This window comes from Podarcis erhardii (genome assembly GCF_964252035.2).
Source record: "Podarcis erhardii genome assembly, chromosome: 7".
Lineage (NCBI taxonomy): Eukaryota > Metazoa > Chordata > Lepidosauria > Squamata > Lacertidae > Podarcis > Podarcis erhardii.
In genome coordinates, this window is record NC_138511.1 from 78,954,259 (window position 1) to 78,969,406 (window position 15,148).

Sequence of the window (15,148 nt, forward strand, 5' to 3'; positions counted from 1 at the left end):
CTTTTGGCCAGTAACAACCTTGCTGTTCAGAAAGCTGACCTTAAGTCCCTTATAATAGCCCTGGACACTCACTGTCCCTGGTTCCCCCAGGACGGAAATTGGGAGTTAGACGATTGGAAAAAAATTGGACACTTCTTTCAAAATCATCCTCAGATTGATGTCAAAGTTTTGCATGCCTGGTGTAACGTCTACAAAGCTATGTCGTGCTTAACTCCTTCAAACATTCTTCTGGCTGCCGCAACAGCTTCTTCGCCCGCCCTCCCAGCTCCCGCTTTGCCTGCCTCAAACCTACCTCCTAAACCGCCGGACATTTTCCCTTCGGCTCCTCCTGTCACTCCCCTGCATTCTTCAAATTCTGCAGCACCCCCCGCTCTTCCACCTCCTCCGCCCAAGGCATTTGGCACTGCTTCTACTACTCCTCTCCAAGAATCTCTCCGCGCCGCTGCCCCATTGTTGGGTTTTGATTGTACAACTCCTAATCTCTTTCCTGTGATTGCTCCTGCCACCCCGGGGGGAGGCCCAGCCCGGCACGAACAGTTTGATTTGAGATTCATAAAGGAAGCTTTGTCTTCTGTACCTGATGACAAAAATGAGCGAGATGGCCGTTGGGGCAGCATCAGACAGGATCCTACAGAGCCTTCTGGACAATTTGTCGATCGCTTGTATAACACCCTTAAACGGCAAGTTCAGGACGTAGCAGCCCAAGAAGTGATTGTCCGCCAGCTTGCATTCGATAATGTCAATGAGGACTGTAAGCAAGCGCTGCGCCCTTTGATGACAACTCCCAATATAGCCATTGCAGATATGCTTAAAGCCTGCCAATCGGTGGGGACTGATTGCCTGCTAGCCACGGCTTTGTCCACCACCGTGTCCCAAAATCCTGCCAAGGATAAAACCTGTTTTGGATGTGGCGAAGTGGGTCATTTTCATGCGCAGTGCAGATCTACCGCACAGCAATGTCACCCCAGCACAAAGTGCCCCATCTTTGATACAGGCCAGGACTTGTCAATTTTATGAAGAACATCTTAGATCTCACACTGGCCACCCTGGGTATTTGGCAGAAAGGATTTTACGCCTGCTGAACTTCACTACGTCTTCGCCCAAGGAGACACCAGCGCCTTGCGACCGTATTTTACGCTGTCTGCCTGTGGGAATCTGCCTTCTGACCTCTACCCGCCTTGCAGCTGGAGACATCGCCATATTGACGTGCCCTGGATGGAGTCACCTTCTACAGCTGTTCCAGTGTTTCCCGGCACGTTGAAAGGCCATCTTCGTCTCTACCGCATTGGCCCCCCTTTTCCCTGGGACGCCACTTCAACCACCAAATATCATGACAGTTTTGCTGCTTCTTGTTTGGGAACTGAGCCTGGCTTTGAAGGATGCCCTCGCTATACCGGCATTGCTTGGATTTTACCCCCCAGATCTCTTCTTCTTCTCTCCTCCCTCAGGAGTCCTGCCCCATGGTGTGTTCCCCTGAGCATGTACAGAAAGCTGTCTTGGAACTATTGTGGACTCTTGGCAGGACAGGGGGTGAGGAGGTTTCAGTGTGTTCCAGTTGTTTCATTCTTGTGCTTTGGCATGGTTCCCGGACAGAGAGCAAGTTGCAATGTGGTTCTTTAGCAGGGCCTGAGAAGACAATGGGCTCTGTTCTCTACCTTGTTGCAATCTTTTTAGTTACAGCAAGCGGGATATGCTTGGCTAGTGCCTTTCAGCTGCTGAGAAAAATGATTTTGAAATAAATGTCAGAAATAAGAGATGTAGCGCTTAATTTTTTTTATGTAATCCTTGCTTCCTAAGATGGAGTTTGTGCCTTGATTCATTTTCATTGTTGTATGTATATATCTGATCAATCGACCAATATCTCTGCTACTATTGATCATATGGAACAAATGATAGCCCATAATCCTTTGAATCCACCTGAAGGTTTTGATCCATGGGAATGGTTGTCTTCTTGGTTACCTAATGGATTATGGTTAAGAAAAATATTATTGATTGTAATTGCATGTATTGCTGGCTTCATTATGGTGTGTTGTTGCATTCAATGCATACCCTCTTTGATTTCCCAATGCACTGCATGGTGGTACCGACCACGGCCCACCACAGGGGTTACAAGAGGAATTTATGTTGCAAAGTGTAGACGCTTAGGCAATGAAGTGTACGATTTGGACTAATGGTCCCTCTTTTCCTCTAATAATATAAACAAAAAAAGGGGATATGTGGGAAAATGATTGCTTGTACATGAGAGCATGAGCAAAGTTCTTATTGTTACAGGGTGATTTCATAGCTAGAAGCATCCTTGGAGCATGAACAGCGCGTGAACAGCTCGTGCTGTCCTATATGATTGGCTAACGTGGCATGGCCTGATGCTCGCATGGTCTAGTGCGAAGGTCCTTATCTGCTTGCTAGAACAAATTGCTTGGCTTGTACTTTGTATCTTTCTGATTTCACACAATAAAAGCTGTGCTGCATGAGCCCTAGGAGCAGCCATATTTCGGAACCTATTATGGTGTGAGACTGATTTTTCCTTGGATGCCGAGCTCCTCTTTGATTTCCCAATGCACTGCATGGTGGTACCGACCACGGCCCACCACAGGGGTTACAAGAGGAATTTATGTTGCAAAGTGTAGACGCTTAGGCAATGAAGTGTACGATTTGGACTAATGGTCCCTCTTTTCCTCTAATAATATAAACAAAAAAAGGGGATATGTGGGAAAATGATTGCTTGTACATGAGAGCATGAGCAAAGTTCTTATTGTTACAGGGTGATTTCATAGCTAGAAGCATCCTTGGAGCATGAACAGCGCGTGAACAGCTCGTGCTGTCCTATATGATTGGCTAACGTGGCATGGCCTGATGCTCGCATGGTCTAGTGCGAAGGTCCTTATCTGCTTGCTAGAACAAATTGCTTGGCTTGTACTTTGTATCTTTCTGATTTCACACAATAAAAGCTGTGCTGCATGAGCCCTAGGAGCAGCCATATTTCGGAACCTATTATGGTGTGAGACTGATTTTTCCTTGGATGCCGAGCTGCAACTCGACAAAGGACTTGGTGTTGGGGGGGGTTAAGAGAATCTGGGAACTTGTGGGGGTTTTTTTGAATTTTTTTTTTATTTTTTTTGTGACCATTGGGCCATGTTGTTGTTTTTTTGAAAATTTTTCTGGGTTTGAATTTCTGTGTGCTGGGTGGCTGGGGGAACAGTTGGGGAGGTTTCTGCAGGAATCTGGGAGCTTGTGGGGAATTTTTTTGATTTTTTTCGATTTTCTGTGACCATTGGGCCATGTTGTTGTTTTTTTGAAAATTTTTCTGGGTTTGAATTTCTGTGTGCTGGGTGGCTGGGGGAACAGTTGGTGGGGTTTCTGCAGGAATCTGGGAGCTTGTGGGGAATTTTTTTGATTTTTTTTGTGAGCATTGGGGCATGTTGTTGTTTTTTGAAAATTTTTCTGGGTTTGAATTTCTGTGTGCTGGGTGGCTGGAGGAACAGTTGGTGGGGTTTCTGCAGGAATCTGGGAGCTTGTGGGGAATTTTTTTGATTTTTTTTGTGACCATTGGGGCATGTTGTTTTTTTTTTTTTGAAAATTTTTCTGGGTTTGAATTTCTGTGTGCTGGTTGGCTGGGGGAACAGTTGGGGAGGGGTTTGCAGCAGTTGGGGAGGGGCTGGGGGAGCAGTTGGGTAGGGGTTTGCAATTTCCGCGTGGTGGGTGGGTTGGTGGATGGCTGGGGGAACAGTTGAGGTTTTTGAAGACTTTGGTGATTTTTTAAGCTTTTCCAAAACTTCTTCTGCAGCCATTTGAGGTTTCTGAAGACTTCGGTGATTGATTGTTGAAGCTTTACCAGAACTTCTTTTGCATCCATTTGGTAAGTTAAACTTTTAAAACTTTTTGGGGGGGTTTGGATTTTGGGTTGGGGTGTTTGGGATTCAAGGACTTGGTGTTGGGGGGGGGTTAAGAGAATCTGGGAACTTGTGGGGTTTTTTTAATTTCTTTTAATTTTTTTGTGACCATTGGGGCATGTTGTTGTTTTTTGAAAATTTTTCTGGGTTTGAATTTCTGTGTGCTGGTTGGCTGGGGGAACAGTTGGGGAGGGGTTTGCAGCAGTTGGGGAGGGGCTGGGGGAGCAGTTGGGTAGGGGTTTGCAATTTCTGCGTGGTGGGTGGGTTGGTGGATGGCTAGGGGAACAGTTGAGGTTTTCGAAGACTTTGGTGATTTTTTAAGCTTTTCCAAAACTTCTTCTGCAGCCATTTGAGGTTTCTGAAGACTTCGGTGATTGATTGTTTAAGCTTTTCCAGAACTTCTTTTGCATCCATTTGGTAAGTTAAACTTTTAAAACTTTTTGGGGGGTTTTTGGATTTTGGGTTGGGGTGTTCAAGGACTTGGTGGGATTCAAGGACTTGGTTCTGGGTTTTAATTTCTGTGTGGTGGGTGGCTGTGTGCTTTTGAATTTTTTGGATTTGAAGCACATCACTGTTTGTTTGTTTTCTTTTTCTGAGTTTACGAAGGAGCTGTGCTGCCATGGGACCCAAGAAGACTGTTGCTGCAGAGGCCGGCGAGAAGAAGAAGGAGAAGGTGATGCTGGAAATGAAGAAGGAGATCATCTGGAAGCACGACGGCGGAATGCGTGTGACGGACCTCGCCAGGGAGTACAGCAGGAATCCATCGACCATCGGGACCATCCTGAAGATGAGGGAGAAGATCATGGCGACTGATGCAGCCAAGGGAGTCACCAGAATCATGAAGAACCGGCCAGCTGTTCTGGAGGAGGTCGAGAAGTTGCTGATCATCTGGTTAGAAGAGAAGCAGCGTGCAGGGGACACAGTGACTGAGGCCGTAATTTGCGAGAAGGCCAAGGCCTTGCACGCAGACCTCGTTCAGGATCAGCCAGGAACCTCAGGCGAGCCAGAAGTCTTCAAGGCAAGCAGAGGTTGGTTTGACCGGTTCAAGGCAAGATCTGGAATCCACAGCGTAGTCAGGCATGGAGAGGCTGCCAGTTCTGATGTTCCTGCGGCTGAAGACTTTGCAGTGGAGTTCCTGCAGGTTGTGAAGACGGAGGGCTATGTTCCACAGCAGGTCTTCAAGTGTGACGAGAACGGGCTGTTTTGGAAGAGGATGCCCAAAAGGACTTTCATCACCCAGGAGGAGGCCAAGTTGCCTGGCCACAAGCCCATGAAGGACCGTCTGACCCTGCTCTTCTGTGCCAACGCAAGCGGCGACCTGAAGATCAAGCCCCTGCTGGTGTACCACTCAGAGAACCCACGGGCCTTCAAGAGACACAAGATCGACAAGGAGCAGCTGAGTGTCATGTGGCGATCCAACAGCAAGGCTTGGGTCACACGTGTGCTGTTTGTGGACTGGGTCAATCTTGCTTTTGGCCCTGCTGTCAAACAGTACCTGCTGGACAACAACCTGCCGCTGAAGGCTTTGCTTCTGATGGACAATGCTCCTGCTCATCCTAAAGGCCTTGAGGTGGACTTGTTGGAGGAGTTCAGCTTCATCAGCATCATGTTCCTGCCGCCTAACACCACGCCACTGCTCCAGCCGATGGATCAGCAGGTCATCGCCAATTTCAAGAAACTCTACACCAAGGAGCTTTTCAGGCGATGCTTCGAGGTGACTGACTGCACCACCATCACCCTGCGGGAATTCTGGAAGGACCACTTTGACATCATCACCTGCTTGAAGATGATCACCACGGCCTGGAATGGGATCAGCCAGAGAACTTTGAATTGCGCTTGGCGCAGCCTGTGGCCGGACTGTGTGGCACCAAGTGACTCTGATGCACCAGAGTCAACAGTGGTGCAGGACATTGTTGCCTTGGGGAGGACCATGGGACTGGAGGTCACAGAGGAGGACATCAGCGAGCTGGTGGAGGAGCACGACCACGAGCTGACCACCCAGGAGCTGGTCGAACTGCAGGCAGAGGCTGCGCAGGAGTGGGCCTCGCTGGAAGAGGAGGAAGCAACTGGGGAACGGCTGTCCTCCGAAAAACTGAGGGACATTTGCCAGAAGTGGAAGGAGGTGCAGACTTTTGCAGACCTTGGGAACAGTTATGATACAACGGTCATGTCGCCTTTCAGAGATGTGCTGAAAAGACGGATGAAGCAGCAGACTATGGACAGGTTCTTCAGCAAGAAGCAAAGAGTGGTAGAGGAGCCTTCTTCGAGTGGTCCCCCAGAGTCTTAGAAAATGTACTGTACACTTTGTTGATTTTTAAATGTTTTTCTGTCATGTTTAGAAACTTAATTTATTTTTCCTTCAATTTTTGAACTGATCTTTACAGTATGTGTGACTTTAAAGAGCAGTTAATAAACTCTTGTTGTACCAAATTTGGCTTTGTTTGGACTTTTTTTGACCATAGGAACGCATTAATTGATTTTCAATGCATTCCTATGGGAAACCGTGCTTCGCAAGACGAAAAATTCGCTAGACGAAAAAACTCGCGGAACGGATTAATTTCGTCTTGCGAGGCACCACTGTAGAGATCTGGATGGAAAAAATGGACCTTCTTGAGATAGAGTCCTTCCAAGATTGGATGTTCGAAATTAAAGACGACCAAAAAGATGGCAAAGACTATTAAAAAGACGGCAAAGTGGAGTTGTGAAGGATTTCGGCCTAGATGTGGGATCTCCAGGATGACAGCAGACATTGATGGACATTGGGGAACGCAACCGGGAAAGGGGGGAGGGAAATTTGGAATCCAAAGGGTGTAAAATTATACTTTATTTTTTATTTTTTATTCTATTTTGTTCTGTATATTAAAGAGGGGAACTCATGGAAGGGAACAGGGGTCGATTTTAGGGGATGGAAAAATATTTTTAACATTGGGTCAATGATAATAAGTCTAAAATTTGGGGTAAGAACTTGCTGAATCTATTTGAAGGAATTGGAATACAAGAGGGGGTGGGGTGGGGAAGTCCTAGAAAGATGCTAATGAAAATAAGGTTTAAAAGCAAATGTTTTATTTTTTATTTTTTATTTTTTGTTATATTTGGAAACTTTCAATAAATATTATTTTTTTTTTAAAAAAGTCTTTGGTATCCTGCAGGTAACGTAGCACCCGCTTTATACCATTCCAGGCCTGCACACTAGGACTTGAAGCCTCTCTACTGAGCAGATTGACAGCAAATGCTATGTCTGGTCTGCTCCACTGTGACAGATACAACAGACTACCCAGAGCTGACTGAAAGAGTTCAGTATTTTCGAACACCATGCGTTCTACTTGCTGACACTCCTTCACGTATCCAGCCTCCATGGGTTATCTGGCACCTGCACAATCAGACATCCTGAACTTCTCAAGCAACTGTTCAATCTTACCTTTCTGGCGAAGCAAAAAGCTTCCATCACTTGCTCTTGTGATTTCTACGCCTAGATAGGACTTGACATCTCCAAGCTGCTTTAGCTTGAACCGCTTTCCAAGCTCTTTAGCAAACTTCTCCACCTGTTTACCTGTCTGTGCCATGATCAAAAGGTTGTCAACGAACACCTGTACCACTTGCTGTTTCAAGCCTGAATCTTTAATGTAAAGACAACTGTCTGCAAGAGATCTCTTAAAACTTAACTCTTCTAAGGCTTCATGTAGGCACATATTCCAATTTATGGCAGATTGGCGTAATCCATAGATGGATTTGTGCAACCGCCACACGACGCCTGGCTCACTGACTTCAAACCCTGGAGGAGGAAGCATGTACAACTCCTCCTTGAGATCTGAGTTCAGGTAGGCGACATCTACATCAAAATGGTTCACCTTCCAACCTCTCTGTGCTGCTATCACGAAAAGCGTTCTCAGAGTCTCCGCTCTCGAGGTCAGCGAATATACTTCTGTGAAGTGGACACCCTTTTTCTGTGTGAATCCTCGGGCCACTAACCTCGCTTTATACTGTGGCTCTCCAGCATCAGTGGGTTTCAAACGGTAAACCCATCTACAGCTGACAGCTTTCTTGTGAGCCGGAGCTGAGTGAGTGAGAACACACCAAGAGACTCCATTGAGTTCATCTCCTTCTGCATCGCCTCACGCCATTTGCTAGCTTCTTCCTGAGGCATCTTCTCAACATCCTCAAAGGATTCAGGTTCACATCTAGCCACACCAACCCAGACACTAGTGGCTTCATACCTTTCAGGTGGCTTCCCTTTGGTTGATCTTGCTGACCTCCTCAGCGTGAATTCTGGAACTGCGCCTGATTCATCTGGATCAACCCTACTAATCCTCTGCGTCAGAGACATCCCCCTCTGACCTGCTGTGCCATTTCGGGCGTACAGCTGGTTCTGCTGGTGAGAATGGTGCACTCCTTAGCTCAGACTTGACAAAGACCTGTGGAGGGGTCCTGGGACTCCCTTTTGGAGAGATACGAAGCCTCTCCCTTGGAGATCCCGGCTCTGGACTCTGTGGTTGTGGACTGTGCACCTCAGCAACAGGTTCAGCCTCGTCGTCCTCCTCTTCATCTGAGTCTGATAGAACATCTGGGTTCCCGTGAAGACGTTTCAACCCACTCTGCTCGCAAAACTCAGCACTGCCGCTAATAAGCAGCTTAGACTGGTTGCCAGTAGGGTATGCGAAACGCCACGCCTTTGAACCCGGCTCATAGCCCACAAAGATCATCTTCCTAGACCTTGGCTCACCCTTTCTGCGCATGGCCTTTGGAATGAGAACCCAAGCCTCAGATCCAAAAACGTGGAGAAACCCCACCTTCGGTTTCTTCTGATGCAACAAGAAAAACGGTGTGTTGCCTACACTGGAATTGTACACTCGATTTTGGAGAAAACATGCTGTCTTATAACTCTCAGCCCAAAAGCGCTGTGGCAAACCCGAGTCTGCCAACATAGCATTCGCTGCTTCCTGTAGCATGCGAAATTTTCTCTCTGCAACCCCGTTCTGTTGTGGACTATAGGGGGGAGAGAATCGATGATTGATACCCTTCTGCCTGAAAAACGATTGCAGCACAGAACCTGTGAACTCCCCCCCGCGATCAGATTGAAAGGAAATCACCCTGGTAGAGAACTGCAGCTCTATCGCTGTGATCCAATCCCTGATCAGTGCAGGTGCTTCTGACTTATATTTAAGCGAGAAAACCCAAGAAAACCTCGAAAAATCGTCAATCAGAACCAGAATCCATTTAGACCCAGCTAAAGAAGGTGTTGGCATGGGACCTGATAAATCCACATGCACAAGTTTAAAGGGTTTGCTGGTTCTCCTCTCTGACCAGGGGTATGTGCATGTTGTGACCTTCGATTGCTTACAGGCTTGACAATCTAGGTATTTGTCACATGCCTTGAACCTACAACCAATTGTGTTCTCTGCGGCTTTTTTCACAAGTGACCACCCAGCGTGTGCAAATTTCCTGTGCCATAAGTGTATACAATCATGGTGTGGTGGGACATTTGCACACTGCACCTGTGCGTCTTCAATGGACTTCCCACTAGCCCCATTTTCCACCAGCCCCATTTTACCACCAGTCCCATTTTCCACCAGTCCCATTTTTCCACCAGCCCCATTTTCAACAGGCATCTGCACCAGAAAGAGCCTGTCTTTTCTCTCAACACTGTAGATCTTCTTCCCATCCCTGTTGAAGGAACACAAATTGTTAGAAAACAGAACATCAAACCCATCAGCATTTATTGATGACACACTTAAAAGAGAGTGTGCAAGCTCTGGTACCACAAAAGCCTGCACCCAATGATTCAAAAAAGAACAATATAAAAACCCAGATTCAGTCAATGGTCTCTGAGACCCATCTGCTAATTTGACATAGCGTTCAGTTTTAACTGTCTTGCAGTTCCTCGGGAACCCACTAGATGGCACAAGACTGTGAGAAGCTCCAGAGTCGATAATAAGAGATAAAAAGCCTCTCTGGCTGTTTTCCAAGGTTGCCATGGCGACGCTCGCACACCCACCGGGGCCTGTGCCAGTGTCAGTCCTGGTTGCCATGGTTGCTGCAAGGCTGCTGGTGGTGTTCTCACGATCCGCTGTCTGAGAACCGCTGCTTATCTGTCTTCCTAGCAGGTGGCTGACCTTGCATTTCAGAGCCTCAGCAGAACAATGCCTTTCGCTGTTGGACTTCGCCTCAGAGCACAAACAACTCTTGGAGACTTCGGCTTTCTCAGAGCTCTTGGAATGGCCTGCACCCCCACTCCTGGGTGCCTAGCTGCCTGAGGAACAGACTGCTACTGCCTTCCTCTTTCCAGCTCCCAGCCTTTCTCCAGCACACAGTCCATCACACAGATGTGTTGAAGCATAGAAACAGCTTCCCAAAACAGTGCCAGCCCCCACTGGGTTTCTGGGTGTCCCTCAGCCCCTCCTGGGCTTTGTGCTCCCTTTGGGCATCCTCTAGCCCCCTCTGGTCTGGCTCCCACTGCGGCCTGACATGCTGTCTTCAGTGCCTGCCACGCGACCCAGGGCTTCTTCCCTTGGAGCTCTGGCAACAGTCAAGCATCAACACTGGTCCTTAAAATGGCTAGCACCCTCTGCTCTCTCTCCAGAGCAGCAGCCACGTCTGCTTTGGGCTGGGCCTGGACTGGATCGACTTGCGTGCATTCCCACAGCTGCCTTCCCTCCAGCCAGTAGTACATGCGCTCACTCCAGTCCTGCCAATTGGCCCCATTCAGTCTTTCACCGGGGATATTGTAGCTCTCATGGCCCTGCTGAGCCTGGGCAGCAGCCATTTCCACCCACCGGGGCTTTCAGCGTACTCACATGATTGCCAGCAAGCTGGACCTCCGAAGCAGCCGTCTTCCTTGGCTTTTGGCTCCGCTCTCCAGCATTCCTCACTGCCCTTCGTGGCAGGAGCTTTCAGCAACTCTGGCAGTCTTCCTCCCTTCTCACACTTGTCAGGAAACGCGTAACTCCCATAACCTATTCGGGTGAGTATAAATCCTGCGTCCAGCCAGGCTTCCCTGCGTGTCTCTGTGTCTCCGAAGCTCTGACCTGGCAGGAGAGCAGAGTAGCAGCAGCGGTCCTGCGTCCGTGTGAGGAAAGGGATAAATCAAGTCCAGAGACAGATCGGTTCTTATCTCTAGAAGCGTTTATTTACAAGCCATAAATCAGTCTCATTCCATCGGAAACCTCCGGCATCTCCGTGCTTCCAAAAGCACGCATTCACAGCCTCTCCGCTGAGCTGTGTATCTCAGGCAGAAGCGAAAGCAAATCTGCTCAGTGACACAGACTGTGACGCACTTCTCTGCCTCAAACTCCTCCCAGATACAGGACACCACGGAGTTTTAACCCTGTCAGTTCCAAACTCCACACCCCCTCTTGTCCTGCTATGAGACTTTTTGCAAAACAGCAGAAACAGGATTTTTTTAAAAAACAGGAAAGAAAACCCAGACAACCTTCAATAGTTAAAGGAAGTAAGCCAACTCCTCTCTGTCAAAAGGTTTTGTGATAGTTTGCCATAAAAGAGTCCTAAAAGCCTCTCTCCACCATTCACAGTGGATTAACACCAAAGTCTGTCGCAGTGGAAGAGCACCCCCACTTTTGTGCACAGATAGATGTAGATAAGAAAACACGGTTATCTTCCCTGTGGATTTTTCTGTGTAGAATCCTTCCTACCCCAATATTCTTCAGAAACTGCTGCTGTCAGGGACACAAAATGAGAATAGCCACTACAGGCCTTATTTAAATTGTCCAGTTCTCTGTTTTAAAGGCTGGCTGTTTGAAGTTTATCTGAAAGATGAAGAGAATCAGGTGTATACTAAACTGCTATGAATTCAAAGTATAGGCAACAATGCTTAAGAATGAAAAATTCTTAACCATGCAACATAGCTGTTGTCCAACATGCCTGCACAAGAAGGACCCACAATTTACACATGGACGCGGTGAATATGATTGTGAAAATGCTTTCCCAAAGCAAGTGTGAAGAACACAGGCATAACTTGGATTCTCATTTGGCAAAACTTCATGGTGTTTCTGAAAAAAGATTGCACTGAGTTTCCAAAGTGATTTGTATTCCGAAATCACATCATGTGCTTTCTGGAGAAACTCCATTTGGGCTAGTTTCCACATCTCACTAAAAGCGTTGTTTGCAAGAGCTGCCTGAGGCTCCCATCCCTGATCTATAAATTCCTCTGTGTAAGCTCATAATTGCATACGTTGCCTTTTGGGGACCAGATCATCTTGAAATCCTGCTTAGCTTTTGACCATCTCAACACCAGTCCTCAAACACAGCACAGGAACGTTTTGTATGTTTGGGAGAAAACAGTGGCCAAACTCTAATGGATATTACCAACACATTCTGCTTGAGATGAAGTAAATGGTAATTGGGAACTCCAAATGTGTGTCATTTACTGTATGTGGAGCCATGGCATTGTAAATCCAGCTTTGCATCATGTGTGAAAAGGCCTCCTAGGGAGGTAAATACGGGAACAGGAGGGTGACACATTGAAATTGCAGAGTTTTGAGAGACTAAAAGACAAAGTGCGAGATTGGCTTCATTATTTTTCCAGGTGGAAAAATCAAAATTGGAAACAGAACTGTTAGAACCCAAAACTAAGATATTATCAAGAATGTATAACTTGCTCTTGAAATGGAATACTCAGGATGAAACGGTTAAATCTGCTATGATTAAATGGGCACAAGATGTGGGACATAACATAATGTTAGCTGACTAGGAACAGTTGTGGACCACAGGTATGAAATTCACGGCATGTAATGCCTTAAGAGAGAATATTATGAATATTATGAAAATGATATACAGGTGGTACATGACACCAGTCAAGCTCGTAAAAAATATATATCACTTGCCCGATAATAGGTGTTGGAAATGTAAAGAAAATGAAGGTACATTCTTTCACCTTTGGTGGACGTGCCCAAGGATTAAGGCTTTCTGGGAAATGATATATAATGAAATGAAAAAGGTATTTAAATATACCTTTCTGAAGAAACCAGAGGCCTTTCTCCTGGGCATGGTCGGCCAAGTGGTGCCAAAAAAGGATAGAACTTTCTTTATGTACGCTACAACAGCAGCAAGAATACTCATCGCAAAGTATTGGAAGACACAAGATCTACCCACCCGGGAAGAATGGCAGATGAAAGTAATGGACTATATGGAATTGGCAGAAATGACTGGCAGAATCCGAGACCAGGGAGAAGAGTTGGTGGAAGAAGATTGGAAAAAATTCAAAGTCTATTTGCAGAAATATTGTAAAATTAATGAATGCTAAAATGATGTCGGAATGAAACGAAGTGGTTTTTAGCAATAAGGTTAAAGAGGAATATGTAAAAATGGATTGAAAATTGATGATAATATAATGTTATATAATGTGTTAATATTAAGAACTAAGATAAAACAAAGAAGGAAAGGATTTGCTGAATTAACAATTTGAACTGGAATACAAAAAAGGGAGGTGTGAGGAAGTCATGGAAACAAGTAAACGAATTGTAAGATACGGAAAGAGGGACTTACTTTTTTTAACTGTTTATGTTATTTTTCTGTATGCTTGTTTTTTTTTCGTTTTGCATTTTTTCTTTCTTGGTTTTGTAATTTATTTTTTTGGAAACTTTAATAAATATTATTCTAAAAAAAAAAAAAATGAAGGCTGCAATACAAAATGTTCTGCCTGTGAAGGAAGCCCTTTTGAACTGATTTGGGTGTACTTCTTTGTAGACATTGTGCTAAGAGGGATTTCAGATGGCCTCTGCATGCAGTGCTGTCACCAAGCAGGAGGTGTTGCCGAAAGGCTCATTGGCACCAAATACATGACATACACTGCAACCAGAGGACCAGTGATCGGTGCCCAAGAAAGCACGTCTTGCATTGAAATATGCACGTAATAATCAGAGCAAAAAACATTATCTCAGCTTATTTTTGGGAGGTGGAACTCTCAAGACTGGCATCTACCCTGCAGCTTTGAGGCAGAAAGGGGTATGTGGTAGTGCCTGGCAGTGCTGGCTATACTGCTTGGGGACAGCAGCTGGGGAGGGGCCAGCCCTAGATGGCTCTGCTGCCTATACTGCTTGGGTACAGCAGCTGGGTAGGGGCCAGCCCTAGATGGCTCTGCTGGAGCGTATAGGCCCATTCTGAGGATCCTAAAGACTGACTCCACTCCTCAATGAATGAGCCAGTGGTGGCCTTCTGGGGGATATTCTGGGCCCTCTGAATATTCTACTTTTGTTTCAAGGGGGAATGAAGGAAACCCCCATCTCTTTTACACAATGAAATGTCAAATTAACCAGTCAGGGCAAATTATAGCTAGCTTCTCAGAAAGAAGAAAAACCTGCCAGAAATCGGGATGACATAGGAGCACTTGGATCTAATCCATTAAATATAATTCAGTTTTCAAATCCTTCAAATTCCTAATCTAAAAAGGATTAAGATTATTTGTAAAGCCATTTTATAAAGGCTTAGGGATTTCTCATTGTCTTCCTCTTTAAGCACAGCACCATTTAAAAGCCTCTGGCGTCATATAACCAACATACGTAAGTGTAATGAATGCATGAAGGGGTTAAAGCCATAGAGTAAGTTGTCTTGCCAATCTTAGCTAGGTCAAAAAGGAGGTTTCTTGTGGCTTAAGATAGTGACACTGATCTCTTGTTATATTCTTTCCTCTCTGTAGGGGCGCCACTACAATGTATGACCTGTAAATATGATGCCTACAATAGATGCATCTCGCGAGAGCCAAGTTTTTGTCCAGGCAATATTTGTCGTGACGTTGTTATGGAAGACAATATGTGTGAGTTAGGTTTCTTTCTTTTGTAATATAGGGTTGCCATACATCCAGTTTTCCTCAGATGTGTCTGGGATTCCAGGGGCGTAAGCTGTGTCCGGCGGGTGGGGGTGGGGGATTTCTTAAAATTGGCAAAATGGCCAGGTTTTTGCAATCAGAACCTGGAAGTGGGTGATTTTGGGGTGATTTTTCCAATAAAAAGCTCAATAACATTTTGTGTTCAGAATGTTACACCTTGAAATATGTCATGCCTATCTCAAGAGATCTCTGGCAGGAACCAGGCCTAGCAAAGATTCCAGCATGTATGCTAAGCTCAGCAATCTATCCAGATTTTCTGGACCCTGTCGTATTTCTGCATGAACCTGGGATATTGTTGGAATCAATTGACAATGGAAAATCAATCAAATGTCCCTCCATCCACATATTCTGTCAACAAATGGCACAGATTCTGTAATGAACTTCTTTTGAAACATGTACACACAATACATTAAGAGGTAGA

At 45.9% G+C, this 15,148-nt stretch overlaps 1 protein-coding gene and 2 long non-coding RNA genes across 3 annotated transcripts in view; 2 read left to right on the top strand and 1 right to left on the bottom strand.

The window, feature by feature from the left end:
- Positions 1–4,353, top strand: part of LOC309346252 — a 195,887-nt gene extending 191,534 nt beyond the window's left edge. The window contains exons 3-4 of the long non-coding RNA XR_014158528.1: positions 3,785–3,856; positions 4,236–4,353. This is a non-coding gene — a long non-coding RNA (uncharacterized lncRNA). The remainder of the gene's footprint in view (positions 1–3,784; positions 3,857–4,235) is intronic.
- On the bottom strand, positions 3,154–3,743 carry LOC309347637. The gene is made up of 2 exons (XR_014159000.1): positions 3,270–3,743; positions 3,154–3,228 (listed from the first exon to the last, which is right to left on the bottom strand). It is a non-coding gene; the product is annotated as an uncharacterized lncRNA (long non-coding RNA).
- Positions 4,354–5,093: 740 nt separating the features above from the next.
- Positions 5,094–15,148, top strand: part of LOC309347213 (tigger transposable element-derived protein 1-like) — a gene marked incomplete at its 3' end in the record, with an annotated part of 68,109 nt that continues 58,054 nt past the window's right edge. The window contains exon 1 of the mRNA XM_081871553.1: positions 5,094–5,780. Within this exon, the coding sequence (XP_081727679.1) occupies positions 5,104–5,780 (677 nt within the window). The 5' untranslated portion in view covers positions 5,094–5,103. The remainder of the gene's footprint in view (positions 5,781–15,148) is intronic.